The sequence below is a fragment of the Bombus terrestris genome, chromosome 3, assembly GCF_910591885.1.
Source record: "Bombus terrestris chromosome 3, iyBomTerr1.2, whole genome shotgun sequence".
Lineage (NCBI taxonomy): Eukaryota > Metazoa > Arthropoda > Insecta > Hymenoptera > Apidae > Bombus > Bombus terrestris.
In genome coordinates, this window is record NC_063271.1 from 4,237,316 (window position 1) to 4,257,609 (window position 20,294).

The window sequence follows — 20,294 nt, forward strand, 5'->3', positions numbered from 1 at the left end:
CGTATTGTAAAATATTAAATCATTATTTTAGGGGTAAGATGTGTTTACTTTTGGTTACTGGTAGGATGGCAGCAATTTTAGCGTTATGTTAAGTACTTCAATTAATCTAGTGCCTTTATATTATGCCTTTAGATTGGAAAAGATATACAGAAAGTAGATATGTTTTTGATGATCAAGTTTATAACTGCATAATATATGAATGAGATTTTAATTTTGTTTAAAAAAGGCACTCAATTAATTTGTAATACATTTGTATATATTTTATATGAATAAATCAATATATTATAAGCGATGTTTCGAGGAACAAAATTCATTGAACGAATGAAAAGATCTTAATAAGCATGGGGTTAAAATATCTTTTTATTCCTTGCCTATCAATCGAGGATTAAATATTCGCGAACGGTTAAAGCCTGCGAACACAAAAGCTTTTCTGTACCTAACTTCGTCTTTAGCTTATGACTACTATTTATTTACAATTGTCAGTTCTTTTTCGTTATCTAGAAGCGCTTGCTCGAAACATTCGAAAGGGTTGGGCGCCATAACATGTAACTGCGGCGGAGTTAATTAATTTAGTATCGTACATTTTTGTTAACCACATCTACGCTGTAAATGGGGCACGTTCATGGCGACGAGAGCTATCAAAAGTTTACCTTCAACTGTTGTAGTCGATGAATTTCCTCTCTCGGCTCGACAATCTCGTTGTCCCTGCCTCTCAACATTTGCATATTGTCGTTGGTCGTACCATCGTTCGTTTCTATTACCAAATGTGCCCTCAGCTGTTTGTTTCTCGCGTCTAGTTGCATGATGTGTTGTTGCGCTTGAGCAAGTTGTTTGGTAAGGGATCCTACTTTTTCTTCCAGGGCCGCAGACTCCACACACTTAGAGGAATATTTTGCCGATAACGAAAGAATTTCCTGTTTTATCTCCTCCATCTCTTCCCTATAAATTGATAAATGTTATTTAATAGTCAGAGATATTTAAATTAAAAAATATATATCATCATGACAAATTCATCGATTATTCAAAATTTAGAGATATAAGAATGCATAGATTGCGTATAGAATAGGAATTAATTACATACTCGTGTTCTTTATGAAGCACGCCAATGTCCTCGCGTGCCTGCATTTGTTTAATAAATTCCTGCTTAAACTTAGCTATTTCCTTCTGCACTTCGTGTTCGTGTGCCTTTCTCATAGCATCAAGAGCCGCCAGAGTGGCCTGAGTTTCTTCCGATAATGCCTGCTCTTTCTCTACCCTCAGATTTTCCAATTCCTGTCGATGTTTCTCTTCCATCTCAGAAATAATGCGTCTATGAGAATTCTCCATTGCCAGCAAACCTTTTTCACACAACGCTCGCAATTGCTTGATCTCTTCTTTATATCTCTTTCTTGTTTCCGCATCTGTGTCCAATTCCGCGCTCATGGATCGTTGATAAGCTGCTCTAAGTTCGTTCACGTGAGCAGAGTGCTCAGAATCCATAGCGTTCAGTCTATGCTCTAATTTCCTCGCTTTTTCTCGTAAACTGGCCGCTTCCTGTTCATACTGAGATGTTAGAGATTGTCTCTGATTGTCTAGTTCACCTTTGATGTCCATCAAATCCCTCTCCTGGTTGCGCTTCAATGTCTCCAACTCTTGATTATGCTCGGCTGTTATCCTATCGATGGTTTCTTGCAATTGGCCACACTGTTTGCAAGTCACGCTATTCATGTAGTCGCTCAGCTTCTTAATCTGCTTGCGCAATTCCGAGCATTTTTCGCACACGCTCGACCAGTCGGTGATGGTAACCGTCGGCGACTTCGTAGGCCACAGGGTATTTTCGTTATTTTCGCTCGATCTGCCTCGGACGCGTTTGCCCAATTCAACTAAGTCTTCTTCTAGGTAGTGCAAACTCTGGCCAACGTTCTTCATCTGATCCTTCGAAGCACGCTTTGAACCGGATATCCTTTCCTCGCAGTCCTTGCTAAACTGTTGATAAAGGTAACTGTACTCCGCGTCGAGAATCGGATTGCTTTGGAACTCGTGGTCGTCCGCTTCTAGCAGACTTGAAAGGACGTCGTCGTTTCGGATTAGACTAGATACGAAAGTCTCCCCAGGGAAGACCGTCAATTGTTTCGTATTCTCCTGAAGAAGCCCGATTCTGGCGTCTATTAAAGCTTTGTGCGCAATCACGTCCGCGTATTCTGTTAACAACTGCCGGGACTCGTACTTCGATTCAACTATCGTCGACTTATTCTTCTTCAGTTGATGAAGGCATTCCTCGTACACGTCGGATAGCTCGCGAGTAGAAAGTTCCATCTCTTGACGGAGTCTGGCCTGCGCGGCATCGATCCAAGATTCCAACGTTACGTTCTCCGCACCCTCAAAGTTGAGACAAGCATCGGTGATGCTAGTGATGTTCTGTTCGTACATTTGGCCGCAACGCACGATCACGTGAGACACTTCAGCTTGTACCAACTCTTTGCTGACCGTTTCTTGAGCCAACACCCACGCTTCGCGAATTCTTCGATCTTCCAGTAATTTTTTATTCGAGTTGGTCATCTGATGTTTATTCAAATCTTCTTGCTCGGACATGCTCAATGTTTCGGCAGCCAATGCTTCTGCGAGCTGTCTCAACTTCGTTTCTTTATATTTCCGTACGATCTCGTTCACCTCGCATTGTTTTTGCAGTAGGAAGCTCAAGCTCTCGTTACGAGCTGCGGACACCTCCTTGGTCGTCGTCTCCGTCGCGGCCACGCCACCTACTAGTACTAACTTATTCGCTAACACTCTAGTAAGATACTGAATGTAACTGGTGTTTTGGTACGTTTTGGGCTTAGTTCCGTGAATCTTACGCATTAAGCTTGAGGCAAGCTGACTAGTTTCGACCAATTCACTGAGAACGGCACTCCGGTCGAATGTCCGGCCGATCGCGCACTTGATCTGTCTCAAAACGATGAACTCGAACGCCACTCTCTCCGCGACCAGCTTCATCTTCTCTCTGTCGTTTAGTTGGCCGTTCTGCTCGAGCGTCTGCCGTCTCTTCGTGAGTTCGCTCAATTTATCTTTAAGTATAGTCTCTAGTCTAGATACCACTACGCCTACTGACTCGGTCGCTTGAGCGCTAGCTTGATTTTTCTTACATTCTAAACACGAGTCCAGGATGTCGTTCACCTCGCGCAAACACTTCTCCGCTTTATCCTCCGCTTGTGTCGAACCTAAACACTTCTCCAGCCTCCTCTTTGACTTTGACACCACCCTCTCCAATTTCCTTAACCTCGCGATGATCTCCAATGAAACTTCGCTGGTGGAGGATGCACTGATCTCGCTACACTCGCTGGAGTCTTTCTCAGCGTCACTCGCCATATTTTCTGTAACGTTCGCCACCTTCGTCTCTAGAGTGCTGAGTCTGATCAACACTTTCATCGGTTCGGAACTAGTTGCACTATCTAGCGATTTTCTTCTTAATCTAGTACGATCCAGACTCTTTCCGTCCCTTCTCTTCTCCTTCTTTGGGTTAGGACTCGACTCCTTCGAGCTGCATCCAGTTGATACTGGCGCACTGGTACCTTTTCCACGTTCTATAGCACAGATCTTGTTCTCCAGATCCAGCAGCTTGTCCTCCATCTCTTGCGAGATCTGGAAGGACTCACGACCCTTCAACGATAGCGATCTTCTTTTATCTCTACTTTCAGCTTTAGTCAACTTCTGCTTCAACGTTCTCACTTGTTTCTCGCTAGCTGCAAGCTTGTTCGTCAAATCTTGAATCCTAGCTGCCATTAACTGCAGCTGGGCTTGGTTCGTCTCGCTGACACTCGCTGCGTCCTGCTTGTGAGCGAAAATCTCTAGCTCCAGTGCGTCCTGTATCGCGTGCGCTTCACGAAGTTCCTTGCGCATCGCGCGTATCTCTAGGATAGCTTTCTCAAAGCGGCTTCTCAGTTCGTCATATTCTTCTACGATTCTACGGATAAAAGATGCAAAAGATATATACGATTTTCAAACTACTTGTAACTATATACAACAATTTCAGATATATCTTTATTACCTTTCCTTATCAAGAGTATTAAAGTCCAGATCTAACTCAATATTCGTTAGGTCACTGAGAGAGTCGAAGCTCCTCCCGCGCTCCCTTGAAGAAGACAGTCCCCCTTTATCTTCCAATTCTCTAACTTTGCTATATAAACGCTCGTTTTCGTCTATTCCTAAATAACAACACGATAAATGTATAAAACATATAACGACATTGTAATAAATGATATTAACACCACAACAATTTTATTTCCAATTGACCATACCTTGAGACAATCTGTTACTCAATGAAGTAACCTCCGACTGCAAATGTTCAACGGTTCGATGACTCGATGCCAACTCTTTAGTAAGCATCTCGCACCGTTCACTCGTCTCCCTAAGAATAGCCTCTGTCTCCAGCAATTTGCACTCCAACACCTCTTTATCTCTGTTGTACATCTTCTTCATTTTCTCCAAGTCTTCTAAATCCTTGTTCCTCTGTTGCTCTGTTCTCTGGATGGTATTCAACAGTTCATCGACCTGCTTCTCCCTAATAGAAGCTTCAGCCTTCTGTTGTCTCAACCTGGACAACTCCTTCTCCGCACTAGCAACATCCGCTCTCGCGGCGTTCAGTTGCGACTTCAGACTCTCTATTTCATTTTCTTGACGCTCGATAATGACTAGTAGCGTGCTTGGGTGGGATTGATTTTGATCCAACTGATCGCGTAACATCGATACCTGATTCTCCAACAATTCTACGATCAAGGGACTCTCGTTGGCGCTCGAGAGGCAACTATTGTTCTGCATGTGTCCATTATGTTGATCCTCGTCTTCTCCAAGTTCGCAGCAAGCCATCATTAGATCTTCCGACCTCACGCTGTCCAACGTGCTTCTTCTTGAGCTTAAAGGCGAGCTACAGCTTCTCTTGTATACCCTAGATCTGGAGCTTGATCTGGATCGTGCTTTTACTCGGGATAAAGCTGTTCTTGTCAACGGTGGTGACGGGGGTAATTCTGACCATTCGTGGTTTGCTGAGTCTGACCAGCTCGATCCCTTCAGTCCACTGGGCCAATCGCCGTTCCTTACGAGAGGCGGTGACACTGGGACTTCTGACCAATCACCGGACTCTCTTCTGCCACCCTCGGATGCTGTTCGATATTCCTCGTCCGAAGAGAACAGGACTGAGCGTGGCGTGACCGAGGTCGATGGAACAACCGAGTCTCTCTCACGGTCCGTAATGGATCTAAAATTCAAATGTGGACTTGAATAAATTTCAAAGCGCTTTAGACTATGGGTAACACTTGGAAGAATTTTATAAACAGTGAAACTGATCAGTTTGGCTTCTAAGAAGTTCATACGAATCTTTTTCCCTTATTTAATCAATTATATTTCGCTTGACTTACGCAGTAGGTGACTGAGGCGTGTTATCTTGCTGTCCATCTTGACAAACGGTCAGAGAATCGTTGCTACTGTCAGGATCCGGTAAATTGGCAGCCCTCCGAATGGCCGACATCCAACTGGCTCGTATACCGGCGGTGACCGCGGACAGCACGGTCGATCCTCGATCATCCCAGGCCTTGAAAAACGCGCAACAACCGGACTAGAGCAAATCATCGGATAAAACAGAGCAATATGAAAGCAGGTAACTGAAACGTTATCGTCTATGTGGGCCAAACAGCGGGATACAACGAATGACAGAGATCAGTGACACAAATAAACGAAGAGTTTCAAGATCTGTTCTAGCGTGAAATTGAGTTAGTGACTTTTTCCAGCCACTCCCGCCACGGAAGTTAATTCCGGCGATCCAATTGACCAACCAGCCTCCGGCAGATTCACAGTTAATTATAGCTTTCGACGATCTAATTCAAGGATTCTTCAATGTTACGTTACGTCCTCGCTGTAGCAACAAGGAACTTTTGTTGCTTATCGTTGCTGCATGTTCCAAACGCTGTTCGACAAATATCAACTTGTGGGATATTTTGTCCACATCGAAGCCACGCAATCAGAGGAATATTTGGTTCTTGTTTCGATCTCAAAACGATACTTGTCATTATGGAACATTATGAATCGTTATGAAACATCGAGCAACAAACAATAACTTTTTCAAGAAACACGAAACATCAACAAAAAGTTCGTCGTTGGTTTAGTGAAGACGAGGTCTTACAATTTTTCCTGTTACACATCTCGCGAAGCTACCAGACGCTTAAAAGTCGGTCCAGCTAGTAGACAATGTAAACCAACTCGTTTTGTATTGTATTTGCCTCTACGAGGATGAAAAAAAGGATGAAAATTGCAGCTGCCGTAAGGTCTGTAACTGGATTTCCGTTGACCGATTCTTTCTTTCGTGCGGAATGTTAATTACCGTAAATCACCGCGTGCAAATCCGCCGGTCACACTCACCACGGTCTGGAATCCATAATTTCTTGCGACTTGAAGGGGCGTGACGGCGGTAACGGTATTCAGATCTATGACACCGTCCATGATACCCTTATCTTCCGCGCAAGGATCACGATAGTACATGAGACCGCAACCGCGCAACACGAACCAATGCTTGTTCCATTCCTGAAGAATACACCATTCGTTACGTATATTAACCTACATTCGATGCTACCGTAAGGTTACACGAGAAATTGTCACGTTTGGTAATATACCTTGTTCAATCCTTGCTTCATTAGCCAGCCTTTCTTGATGTTTAATAAATCCTCGGCAGGCAGATCAACCCTCAGTTCGGACGTAGGAGAATATCTTATCCCCGAAATGTCCAGGCCACATCCATCTGGGTCACCTCTGATCTATATATGGTATTAACGACGAGTTTCTATTATTCTGACTGCTCGTAAAAGACATCTATATCGAAGTTATTTAGAGTCATGAGGATTTAATCGTCCGCCTTGTCATTAAGTTAGACTAGTTGTCATTAAGAGAGACTTGTACATCCTTTATACTTTTCATTGAATCCTATCCTAGATTCTGAATTATATTCTACATTCTCTATTTTGAGCAACATATCTTTCATTGAACCTTAATCTATATCTTTTGAGCAATATATTTTTCTTTGAACCTTGATCTATATCTTTTGAGCAATATATATCTTTCTTTGAACCTTGATCTATATCTTTTGAGCAATATATCTTTCTTCAAACCTTGATCTATATCTTTTGAGCGATATATCTTTCTTTGAACCTTGATCTATATCTTTTGAGCCCTGTCCTGTACTCTATACTTTGAATGGTAGTATATTTTTCTTTCGAGCCTAGTTTATATTTTAAAGCCTACTCTTGACTGATATAATAGTAATGCTTCTTTTGAAATCTTAAAAAAGAAAACCCATAACGAATGACGATGTAAAATGACAACTCCAAATCCTTCAACAGGTATAGAAACTCGAGACTCACGAATTTGTCCTGATACGCCGCATTAGCTGCATCCACCACGTCCCTAGTTGGTTCGGACGTTCTCGGTTTGATCCTCCTGACGCGTGGCTGGGTCAAAGAGGCAGCAATATCCCGCAATTTTCCTTCTCGTTCCCTCTCGTGCTCCAGAAGGATTCTTCGACAGGCGTCATCGTCTGAAACATACGTCGAATCGTTCACCATTTTCTGCTCCATTCGATAGAGTCATTCCGCGTCTCCCGTTACGAGACGATAATGACAGACTAGCCGCATAATGGTCATGATCAAGCAGCAACGTAGCAGCAACAACGAGAAACGCGTTTCCGGGCTTCTATCGTTCTCTGGCTGGCCGTTATCGAAAATGTTCGTCTTCGACTTAACGAATTAAGTTCTTTTCAGTTGGAGTAAAACCTTTAGCATGTGGCGATGTTGCCAAGGCCAGACGATCGCTCGGTTAATTGACTGCCGACTAATTAATAACCCAGTCCCCCTTTCACGTCAACGACCAGGCGAGAACGCTTATCGCCCTCGTTTATCCGCGTTTCTATCGACCCATCACCCATCGAATTCTAACCGCCATTACTATGCTAATAACAGTTTTCTGCCAGCTACCTCTCTTCGTTTCTCTTGACGTTAGAGAGCATGACGTTTTGACAGGGTGGAAACAATGGGGCAGTTTCGGGGAAAATTGGCTTCCAGCGATTCATCGCCCGATGAAAGATTTTACATGCAACGAGCGATAGAGATATTCCACTTTGATGAAACAATAAACGAAGATTCTTATGATATTTGCAAATCGAATGTCTAGAGAAAATTTCCCGTGAAAAATTTCTCGCAAGAATTTAAGTAATAAAATAGATCGGATTCTTCTAAGTTTTATACGAGCGGAAATAAAAATTTGTTGAATACAAACATTTGTACAATATAATTGAGTACAATATTCAGGAAAAATGTTGCATAAAAATGATCGGGAAGATAGCAATTTCTCAATACTCGTCGATTATTCGTATCGATCGCTCAATTATTCGGACGAATAAAATTAAAAGAAATACGCAGATCGAGATTCTAGATTGCACGGCAGCAATCCTGAATTTTATTCTGTTATAAAAAAATTCGCTAAGTGTATCTTCCCAAGTATTTCGTGGATATCTTCGGACAATCGGCGATCGACATAAATCTCAGGAATCACTGGTGAAGCTGGGCAACGGGTTCCTGGACGTTCGTTCGACGCCAATCTAAATGAAATCTACGGATCAGACGGGAGAGCAGAGATCACGAAGCACGCGGCGAGGAGAACCGGCAGATTTTCTCGTAGATTGTGCACACGCAATTACGCAACGAACGGGAAACGTAATCACACCAGGCGAATCCTTTGGAATCGAAGCTAACTATGCCAGTTAAACCCTTATAAATCTCGAACGCCAGATTCTTTTTTCGGCAAAGAACGTATTGCTTAATCCTTTTTCCTGCCAATCGGTTGATTCACCGTTTAATGACGAATTTCCGTATTGACGTGTCTATCATGTTTGTTCGGAGTCATTAAGCTAATAGGAGATAATGTCGATCGATGAATTTAGGTTGCAAGAAGTAACATTGCTGATTAATAATTCACTCAACCGGTTGAATCAAAGTAGAATATGCCTATTTATCTTGTTTATTTATGAAGTATCCATTAAGCTGTCTAGTTTCATTTCTTGTTGTCTGATCTATTGAGCAAACGTATGTACGAGCATCTTTAAGAAGATTCAACTTCGATTAAGAATAGCTATGATAAATATATTTAAATGTTGCTTCATCAAAACCCAGCTTCGATTAAGAACTAAATTTTAGAAACGGCTACTTTCATCCCTTCGGTGTAGACAACTGTCGATCAAAAAATACGCACCAGATATGTATACATCGAACAGCTGTTCCAGAGAAATTTCTTATAAAGTTAATTAATTTTATGCATTATATCTTTTTTCGTGGAAACGTTAGAAAATATGTATTTCTACTATTAATGGAATTAAAAAAGCGATTCAATCCTGGAAGCCCAGATTCGAAGTGTTTCTTTGTTAGCACGAAAATATCGTGAAAATCTTACGAATGTAAAAGACATATTGCACAGAGATACGTAAATAATTATACAAAAACATTGTTACATAGATCGACCATAAAACCTATGAAACAAATAAAAACAAATCCTAAAACCTATAAAACAAAAGCCTTTATCATCAGAATTTTCAACTGACCCAAATCCAAGAATCTAATCTCTTAGACTATCAATTATCCCAATGATTCCTCGAGAACGCCAGTTTTCAGGCTTCCAAGTCTGAAGCCCCGTGTTCTAAACCTTCGACACACCGTTACTAGTTGAACATCCTTCGTCCTAAACGACGAACCATCGAGACAAGTTCATCGTGAAGCAGACAGCTGAAAGATATCGTTGTCCACGCGCGTTCGATCGGAATTAGGCTTTTTCACGTTGGGATACGCTAATAAACCGAGCGCAAGAAGCTAATTCGATAATGATGCGTGAACAAATTGCAGCGGCTAACGGTGTAAAGCACGCGCAGTTAACGCGAGGCGATTGCACGATTTTTAGAAAAGGATACACCGTTTGCCACAACCGGTTCTCCATCGACGAAAAATTCACTTGTGTTCTTCTTCTATCGATTAAAACACGGCGCCACGCTTCTTCGTTTATTCGTTTGTTTATTCGGCAAAATTAACGAAAAATATAGAGGCAAGTACAGCAAGAGTACAGCGATAAAAATAGAGACACGTTCCGTCACAAACTAGCGTGTGAGTAAAAAAAGTTAAGTGTTGCGACCTTTCAACCAGTTGGCGATCACTTAAATCGTAACTGTTCGGTGGGGTCGCGAACCTTGAACGATATTAACGCTCAAGGTGAAGCGTTGATTAAGAGTTCCAGTACGATAGTGATTTTCTTGAACGTTTATTTCGAAGTGTCTTATTCTCTAACTTGTGCTGACTCTAACTTATGTTCCAGGTGTCAGTGTGGGTGGTGTGTTTTCGTTAACGTTTTCTGCCAGGTGGGAATTTATGTCTGTTCGATCATGCGACTGTCGAAATATCATGGGCATCTCGCAAGTTGTTGCATCTCGTTTTTCGTCGAGGGTTCGTAGCGTAACGTCCCGTTAGTGACATCGTCGCGTGGTCCATTGTCGAGTTCCCAACTGTTGTCAAAGTTTATGACACGTTGTTTGCTATTGTAGGGAGCCGACGAGCGCTCAAAATGCGAATTAAGTCGTCCACGTGGTCTTAATCGTAAACTTTATAATATGCAATGTGAAAAAATTCGAACTTGTCGATAATCACAGGTGAGTTGTCCGTGTCGTAAACTTGGGATAATCTTCTACCCTAAACATCGAGAAATTTGCAGAATTTATTGAGACGAGTAAATACACGGTTGAGGCTGTTAAACTGACCATAAAGAGCCCCATACCGTTTCTGACGTTAATAGCTTATGATCCTTCTTGATCATTGTAACTAAATGGACGGGAAAAAAGACAGTTGCAGCGCTTCGAATCGGCTGGTTCGATGAATTTCTTTCATCAAATACGATTTAACGCCTCTTTTCTACATAATGATGAGGATATTGTTATTGCCTTTTATATGAAATCATCAATCGCAGGTTTTATAATACCACGTTGGATATTGTAAATTACGGTTCGCAATGAAATCTTCTTCATATAAAATCACGCTACTGAGTTATAGTAATAATAAACTCGCTCTCGCTTTGGCAAACACAGAAGGTCTTAAATGTTTTAATACAAGAAGAATATTCTTAACGAAATACAGCGTTATTGAAAGTACACGTTCAGTTCCTTTAAATTCGAAAGATTTTGTCGCCTTCCCAATGTCTTTAAAAATACAATGATCATATTCTCGCAAGTAGGCAAAATATTCGATATTACCTTAAAATCGGAAAATAAATTGATACAGAAGAGGATACGGTACGAGAACCCTTTTAAGCAAATAAAGTTTCACAGAAAAATTGTCAGGGAATTTAATGGGCAGACAAAACACCCGCTCTGTGTTTGAAGTTGGCGAACACTCGACCAAAGAGTGTCTCTGTCCTCGATAACGACGCGGCGGGCGAAAATTGTTAGCGAAATTAATCAGCAACTCGTGGAAGAGCCTGCTCCCTCGAACGTGATAGGGGATTCCAATTAAACGAGCGAGGGGATTTTCTCTATGTTGTTCCCACCATCGGTATCTCCTACGTGCTTTCCAATCGACGATAAGTTAGCCTGTCGTTTTCAGTGAGCTACGAGCCTTTAATCGCGATATGATTCCCCCTGGCGCTCACGTGGCTACGATTTCTCTGCTTCGTTGCGTTTCTTCGATACAGGTTCCAGCATTAGAACGAATGTCCTGTGTTTCTTGCGTTATTAGAGAATCGTTGGATGTTCCAAGTAAAAGTGAAAGTAACAAGGGGAATAGTTAGTTCGTCGTTTGTACCTTAATAACCACACACCTATAATAACTACATTAACCATTTCTCGTATAATATTCGGTCACGTCGCGATTTTCTCGTATCAAAATTTCCTTTTAACTTTGATTTTGCTCTTCTATCGCAGGACTTTAAATTACCGATTACGTTTGTCTATACGGTTTCAATTTTTATTTCAAAGCTCCTTCGCTCATCCTGCGTTCTGTTCATTATTTTCCACTCAAATTTTCTAGCATTAAAAATTATCTGCAGTTTGGAACAATATCTGGATACTGAAAATGGGAACTTGTTCCTTGCCGCAAAAATTCTTGAGATTCTTAAGACTCTATAAAATACTCCTTTTCTATGAAAGATTTTATGAAACACGTCGTGATTGCGTGTCTTACGCGATTTAACAAGTAATGCACAGTTTTGACCTTGTTCGTATATAGCAAGCTTTCGATCCTAGATTCTCGTCGAGCCACTCTTCCTGTCATTAAAACACAAACGGTAGCGAAGCTTCCCATCGAGATTGCACTGTACGATAGAGCAGATAAATGACTGCCAGGGACGAATAAATTCGTGCGGATAGAATCGGCTGGATTTTCACACGGACGGTTCTCTGTTGCGTGGACACGCGCTAACTGTTTTGTTTATGCCGTCAATTGTCACGAGGGAAAATGGGTCAGGTACGATTTAACGCGGTCGCGCGAATCATCGTCGAAGAGAAGAATAGTCGTCGACGACCCAGTTTCCTCGTGCGATTCAATGGGACGTTGTATTGTTGGTTTAAAACCGAATCGCGTTAGCAGATCCGCTTTGCGATCGGGCAACGCAGTAAAATTTCTCTCTAGGTGCACGACCTAATAACGTGGTAATTAAACTCGCGTAAAACCGATTCATAAGCACTTAAATCGAAGAAAAATAATTTACGGTAGAGTTTTATGAGAGTGAGACTGTAAAAAGGGAGAAACCACGATACGAATAATTCGATATATAATTATCGTATAAATTTTCTATTATTTTACACCGACATCAATTAGCAATTTCAGTAATCGTTTAACTATATTTAGATGTCGTTAACGATCCTGCTGTGCCAATTACAGGGATTAAAGCTTCTGCTCGATAGGACCATGAATAAAACTACGCAATCGGCGGTGGGATGAATAAAAGATGCGGTCGTATCTTGTTAAAACGATTTCGACGAGTAACGACTGTAAATGACGATCCAGCCAGATGTTCCTAGGTCTGACTCACCGTGTTTGTCAGGTTGATCAACAGAATAAACACAAGTTTAGATTTACAGGCTACTCTGTGCTTTTTAGTTCACTTGGAAATTCTATGCTTCGGGTATATTCTAGAAAAAAAATCATTCAAAAGTACTAAATTTACCCGTTCGTTACTAAAGAGCCTTAAGAACGTTCATTCGCCTCGTTAAAAATTCTTCAGCAATTTTTGACAGGGTAAGTGCCCCTAATACAGTTCGCTATCGTAACATATTGAAAAAGAAAGCACTGGTAAAAATCGGTATTTTACGTACAGAAAATACAAATAATGTCTCTTTCGTTTGAGAGTGGTTTGATACAAAGATGTCTCCTACCTTTTTGCTCGAAACTTGATAGACGATATTAGATGCAATTACCTTAGCACAAATTTGCATACCATATGCTCCTATGCATTTCATCGCCAAAAAAAAAAGAGAAAATTATAAATTTGCCACATTGTACGGTTCGAAAAAATGGCTCGCTCAGAAAATCTACAAAGCTTGAAAACAACGTGATCGCGATCCATAGATCATTTACAGAGGGACTAAGCCAGTCCTGGCGTCAATTCGCATCTCCGACGGGGATCGCAAAACCAAGGCCACCGACATATTCGAGTATACCGACCTAGTTTCTCGCCGGAGCAGGCTGTCCCGGCTCGTTCTCCGTGCTGATTCATCCTGCGTCTGGCCTTGTCCTCCGCTCGAAGCTTGTCCCTGGTCGGAGGGGACGCGCTGCTCGCTGGTTGATCCCTATAGCTCGATCTACCCTCGTTGGGTACGATGGGTGGCTTCTCTGTCAAGGAACTGCTGCTTGACACGGTCGTTGGCGTCGACGTGGTTGAATACACAGTGCTGGACACGCTTCCGTTTAACGACGAAGTGGTTGAGACGGAGGATAGATACGTGGAACCACCGTTCTCCAGGGGTGTGCTGGTTCTTAGAGGCGACAGGTTGCTCGTTCGATGGTCGTTGTTGGTTTCCGCGTTCCCATTGCTCATCGTTGTATTGCTGGTGGTGGTTACCACGCTGTTGGTTACCAAAGATGGTGTGGAAGAAAACACTGGTGGACAGAGGTCGGAAGGGACGCTCGTTTCTGGGATCCATGTGTTGCTGCGTGGCTCTGAACGACAGCTATTGAAACGAGGTCGCGGAGGATTCGGTGTATTGCCTGTAAGTGGAGTAGGTTTAGCGTTAGATAAAATTTCTATTAACTTAACGTTAGTCTGGGTTTCGTCTTTGGCAGCGATCCAGAGTTATTCGACTTTCAGACTCTTTCGAGTTTAGGTGGTTGAATGATGGGACAGAGATTGGATTTTTATCGCGTGATACAGAACGGGAGTGTAATAATATCTCGAATGGCGATATTTTAGTATCTTAATAGTATCTTCGTAATTTCGTATAAAGAAAATTAATTTAAAGATCGATGACAGTCGATTAATTATTCTCTAAAGGAGCAATCTGCATTTAATTTATGCTTAAGTGGCGCCGCAGAACGTTCATTTAACATCGTCGAACTCTCGAATTCAATTAACCGCTCCATTAAAAATAAAAACGTATCAAGCGTCTGCCATAAGCAAAACGTATTTCGCAACTTAGCTTGTACGGACCGATCAATTCGAACTCTGATAAAAAAAGAAACATTATCAATTACTTACTTCTGATCGTTGGAGTGACTTGAAGAATGGTAGTCTGTCCACCGGGGAACGTCGCGTTCCTCTTATGTCGGCCCTGAAAGTTATTTCAACTTCGATTAACCGTTTGTTCTCTAATTCTTCGGTAATCAACCACCCATAACCAAATCATTTCATCGACATCGATCGATCAACGTTAAAAGCTCTCTGAATCTAAGGTCTAAGTTTAAAGACTCATGTACCTCGAGAAATGGTACATTTATAACGTAAGAACTTTATGTAGCAGTTAATTTAAAACGATAAACTCTTCGTAAGGAATCTTTTTTGGAAATTTAATAATAATAATAAAAAAAAGAGAATACTAGGACTTCGACGTCGACCGATCCTTCAAGTATTGGCGCATTTTCTCACCGCGTATAAAGGGCAGACTTGCGTCGATTAAAAATCGCTAAAAAAAATAATTGTTATCTTCTCGCGAGTCAGACGGACGTCGCGACTCCATGGTGGAATGTCGTAGAATTTGTACGTGGGCGACGGTACGAGGGCAGGCGTGTGCACGACCAGGTCGCGGTAGGCGGCCGCAATAACGGCAGATAACAGCGAGCCTGATAATATTCCGCGAGGAATACGCTCTTCTCGCCGTGCATAATTCATAAGTCCGCGGCCCGTGTACCGGCCAATGCCAGACAAATGCGAACACGGACGATTCAATCGGTCCTACTAAAGCAAGATCTTCTTAGAGACTCGATCTTTCGATGGAGGAAGAGGATTTCAACGCGTATGTATGCTTATCGGGGAAGTTTCGATTGTGATAAAGGAGTTGGTGGGATTCGTTAATACGATCTTGCGCTGGAAATAGTTTTTGGATTAATCTTGCGAATGAAAAATAGTAAAATGTGAGCGTAATCTCTACGGCAAGACAAAGATGAAATAATGCGAATGTGAGGTATAATTTAAATAAACTTTCTACGGTAATATTCGAATTGATACAATATCTGAACACCGTAATAAAGAGTCGAACAATAATTATAATTGGGTATTTGGATCTACCTAAAATAATTTACTAATTAGAAATATTAACGGACCGATGATTAACAAATTATGGATTACAGACTTCCACTGTAAAAACTATTTTTACAATTTTACGTAATTTGTAAAATTCTATCGATTTCATTGTTACAAACTTATTGACGCTTCTAAAATCCCGCCAATAATATTGATGCAATTATGCAAGAAGCTAATAACTAGACAATCTTGGGAAAATAAATCCCACAGTGAGCAATCCTTTTCTCGTCTCAGAAATCTCCTACACGACGATCCTTAATATCCCGATAATCGATCCTTTCGAAATATCAAATACGATTACTCGATCAAATAATAGAAACGATCAAAGAAACCAACCTCCCTGTCACTTGCCCCTTCCAATCTACTTTCCTCTCAACCTTCGAAACATTTCGCTGAATTAACCGAAGCCTTACTCGATTTAACAATCGGACAGGTGAGTTAGCGATTTTTTCGCCATCGAAACGCGAAATAGACGTCGTGCAACATTTTATTTCGCATCAAAGGACTGGAGCTGCCTTTACGAGAGGCGATCAGCGAAGAGAGGAAATAAGAGGTCCGTTTCCTACGCGCGTTCACCAGCTTGTAAGATCGTGTTGGCGTACGTATATGTCGCCTTGGCCTCTTAAACGTAATCGTACGTCTACACCGAGCTGCAGGTCCGCGCAACGACGAGCCGTTTCCATTTGCCGATCGATCATTTCTTGCGTAACGGATTTGATGCGAACAATACGCCAGGGACGATCGATCGATCGCGACGCCACATTGGCGACGATCTTATAATCGAAAGATGCCCCTTTCAGGATACCGATGGGTCATTGGTGTTGAGGTCGTATTTAGATGGCAGATACAATTGATATTTTGTTGGTAATTTCCAATCGTGATCGATGATCGATCGATCTTTTTACTTTGCGTCCTGTAATAACTATGTAGCTTAGATGTTACGTGAATGTGATTATGTTTTTTAAACCTGATTTTATCTGTTCATCGGTGTTTCATTTGATTTTGTTAGCGTTGACAAACCTACGTATTTACAGCAATTGTTAGTTTCTAGGTTTCTAACTAAAGTAAAAGTAATTCTTCTTCCGATGATTAAAAAATCTTCTATTAAACCTTCTATTAAAAAATTGTCTAATCAGAAGTGTGACGGCACTCGACAAACCAAAATACCACCACTCGACGCTAACTAGTGTCGGAAGACGGCAGGCAGCGCCTGATCGGTACTTTAGCCTGAACCACCCCACAACCAGAATTCAGCATTTATTATGGAAAATACAAATATGTAATCTGGTAATAATAAACAAATAAAAAAAAAGTGGTTAGCACCTTAGGTTACGAATCCCGACGGTCGGAGTCCGATTTTTCTTCCACGCACCAAAAAGACAGAGGAAAAATCAGCAGTACCCCAGCAGCGACATCTACAGCCCCTAGCAACAATTACTCCGGACGAGGCCCAGCAACTACACTATCACGGTCAACATATATTATTCCCACCTCAGAAGAGATTGAAGATTCCAAATTGCTAGCTCCTAGGTTTCCAATTAAAATAAAAATTGCGTTTCGAGTTACGTGGTATCTTAAGAAATCGATATCATCGATCGTATCGTAGTTGAGCTTTGCCAAAGTATCTTTATCCTTTCAACTTCGACGATAAAAGATATTCAAAGTTAAGAATATTCGTATCGCCAATCGCGAGTCTAAATATTCCTCGAAGTCCGCACACAGGCGAACAACCATAAGAATAATTCGTACGTTTAAAAGCCTCGTCTGATTTTTATCTCGTTGAGGAGAAGCTACTCTACCATCGATCATTTGTTGCACAACGCGCCATTGTCGAGAGCCTAAGTAACGTGGCAAAATGACGGTCTCCCGACGACAGGCTACACGATTCTCGAACGGGCGCCTTGATCTATCGGGCGATCGCGAAACGCGTAGATCACGCGGTAGATAACATCGACCAGGCTCTTTTACTGTTTCGACGTCGGCGTTAATTCATCGATACCCGCGTTTTCAAATATTCACCGTAGCGAAGAACAAGTTTGAACGTTCGCGCGGCGATTATTCAAGGCAGTCAAAGGTCTGAAATAGATATGACATTAAACGGGGAGGAAAAATTGGGAAAACGATTGGTAAAAGAAGTGTTGTTCCGCCTTAATTCCATAATTATTCTTGCGAAGTATAATGCAGTTGAACGTGCAATTCTTTCGTCGTACGAACATTCGTCACTGCATTAGGTTGTCCCAAAAGTTTTATAGGAAAGTAGCAGATGCACAACATTTTTTGTTTTATATTATTTTATTGAATTATGTTTGATCGATTTTATTCTATTACTGCAAAATGGCTCATACATAAATCTATAAAATAATATAAAATAAAAAAGAAAGAAACTTTTGGGACAACCTAATAACATCGTTACAAGTGGAACCAAAATTACAGCTAAAGTCGACAATCCAAATATAAAAATCGACAGTCTGAGTTCTATAATTGGCTGAAAAGTTCGAATCGATAAATTCACACCTCCCAAACTACGTCCCCCGAAACAAACCCCGCGACACACACCCACAGCGGTTCGGCGTCGAATCACGCGCAATTAAAATTAATTGAATCAATCTCAACACCAAGGCAATCCCTCATCACGCTCGTGAATCCGCTCTGAATACCTGTCAGTGCCTGACCTCCCTCTCGATCGTTCGAGAATCGGATTGAATCGTCGCTGTTCACGGATTAACAAACAACCGGCGATCATCCGGCATTGTTGCGCTGTTACCAGCCGGTCACGAGCATAATCGGCTCTATTCCCTCGAACGACGATAAGAAACCAGCGAAGAACTCTGGCGAGGCACGCGGAACGATCGAGTGAATCGCAGAAAAGCGGCAATCGACGCTTGGCTACGGTGCAATTTTGCCCAACGCGGCATTATTTCGCGCAGTAACGAGCGTGACGCGGCGACAGCGCGCGCTAATGATCGAGCATTATCGCACTTTTGTCAGACTCGTTTCTTTTCTCGTCTCTTTCCCGTGCCCGCCTCGTTTACCTGTCGTCTGCTTTCGCTCGTTCCGCGTCCAGATTAACTGTACGAGCTCGAACCGCCGCGCCGATTCTCCGACGATAACCGAGAATTAGATGTCTGTAGTGGTCTATCCGATTTATATACGTGTTGCTCGATTCCTATGGTTAAGTACCGATACGGTTGCGATTGTTGGATGGACTGTTGGAAAAGAGAACAGAGTTGGTGAGATTTTTGTTTGGCGCGTAAAGGGGTTGGAGATGGGCAGGTAGATCGATCATCGAGATACTCGTAAATTATAATCGTTAATTGGGGTATCGGAAATAAGATAGATGGGTATAACAGCAAGGCGTGAATAAGACGAGAATTTCATTGATAAGGATTTATTATAATAGAGATAAATTTGAGAATATCGAGAAGATAAGAATAAGGGTTGAGGATTAATCGGCAAGTTGATAGGTCGATTAACTAGATACCTATAGTAATTGGAATATTGGAAATTCCATCGAGATAAATTCGTTAATGGAAATTTATTATAATAGAGACGAAGTTGAGTACAGTGAGAAGATAAGAATAAGGACTGTCGTGGATTTATCGTCCGATTAAACGATTGATTGGCGGCTATATATACGTATAGTAATAAATTGCAAACGTAATTGGAGTGTTGGAAACTTTATCGAGATAATTTCATTACTAAGAATTTATCGTAATAGGGATAAACTGGGAGTTAGAGTACCACTGAACAGGTACCGCTTCCCAGAGGTCTGCAATTAGAAAGATACGTAGTGGAAGAAGGTTGTCTATTAAATCGGTACTAAAACATTCGATTATTTGAAATTAAAAGGAATTAAAGGAATTAAAATAAAGACAATCGTTTAATAAGAATAACATGCTCCTATTAGAGTCAATTATTAAATCGCTAATAAGAGAACTTTCACCCCGCTTTTGAATCTACCCAGTCGTTAAACAGCCCGATCAAAACGTTTCATACTATCGTTAACAAAGTCATAATTAACTACATTAGCCCTTTAGAACGGCACGTGACTTGAAAATTACACGTACGAAAATTACATGTACGTTTCGTGTGTATTTTTTACGTTCTTAGTTAAAACTATACTACACAAACTGAAATAATGATTATGTACTTGGAATTGAATATGGCACGGAACAAAGATGGGCTTAGTTTTCTGCGGTTATTCCAAAATAACAGCGTTACCTACATTGGTCAGAGAATTTGAAAACACGACAATTACTCGCTACGGAAAAAACATCGTTACATGAAAAGTAAAAGATTTTAATAACGACGAAGGACCTCTGTGGTTTCGATTGGGAAAGACAGGATAGAGGAATTCGCGTAGGTCGAGGCGCGGAAAATCCGCGGGCGGACACGTTTGTCGCGATTCGTTTGCCGCGAGAACGCGAACGTAGTTTCGAGCGTGCGATTATTAAAGCTATTTCCGCCGGTGAGACAAGTCGACGCGACTGGTATTACTGCACGCGTAACAAGTATGACGC

General features: G+C 41.6%; 1 protein-coding gene across 4 annotated transcripts in view; it reads right to left on the reverse strand.

Moving 5' to 3' along the window:
• LOC100643727 (protein outspread) overlaps positions 1–20,294 on the reverse strand; it is a 212,867-nt gene that overhangs the window by 5,334 nt on the left and 187,239 nt on the right. For all 4 annotated transcript variants that reach the window (XM_012320646.2, XM_012320647.2, XM_012320649.2 and 1 more), the window contains exons 5-14: positions 14,734–14,806; positions 13,704–14,246; positions 7,380–7,552; positions 6,636–6,776; positions 6,385–6,546; positions 5,388–5,560; positions 4,272–5,227; positions 4,022–4,178; positions 1,082–3,937; positions 651–939 (exon numbers count right to left, since the gene is read on the reverse strand). In XM_012320646.2, coding sequence (XP_012176036.2) covers positions 651–939; positions 1,082–3,937; positions 4,022–4,178; positions 4,272–5,227; positions 5,388–5,560; positions 6,385–6,546; positions 6,636–6,776; positions 7,380–7,552; positions 13,704–14,246; positions 14,734–14,806 — 5,523 coding nt within the window. The remainder of the gene's footprint in view (positions 1–650; positions 940–1,081; positions 3,938–4,021; positions 4,179–4,271; positions 5,228–5,387; positions 5,561–6,384; positions 6,547–6,635; positions 6,777–7,379; positions 7,553–13,703; positions 14,247–14,733; positions 14,807–20,294) is intronic.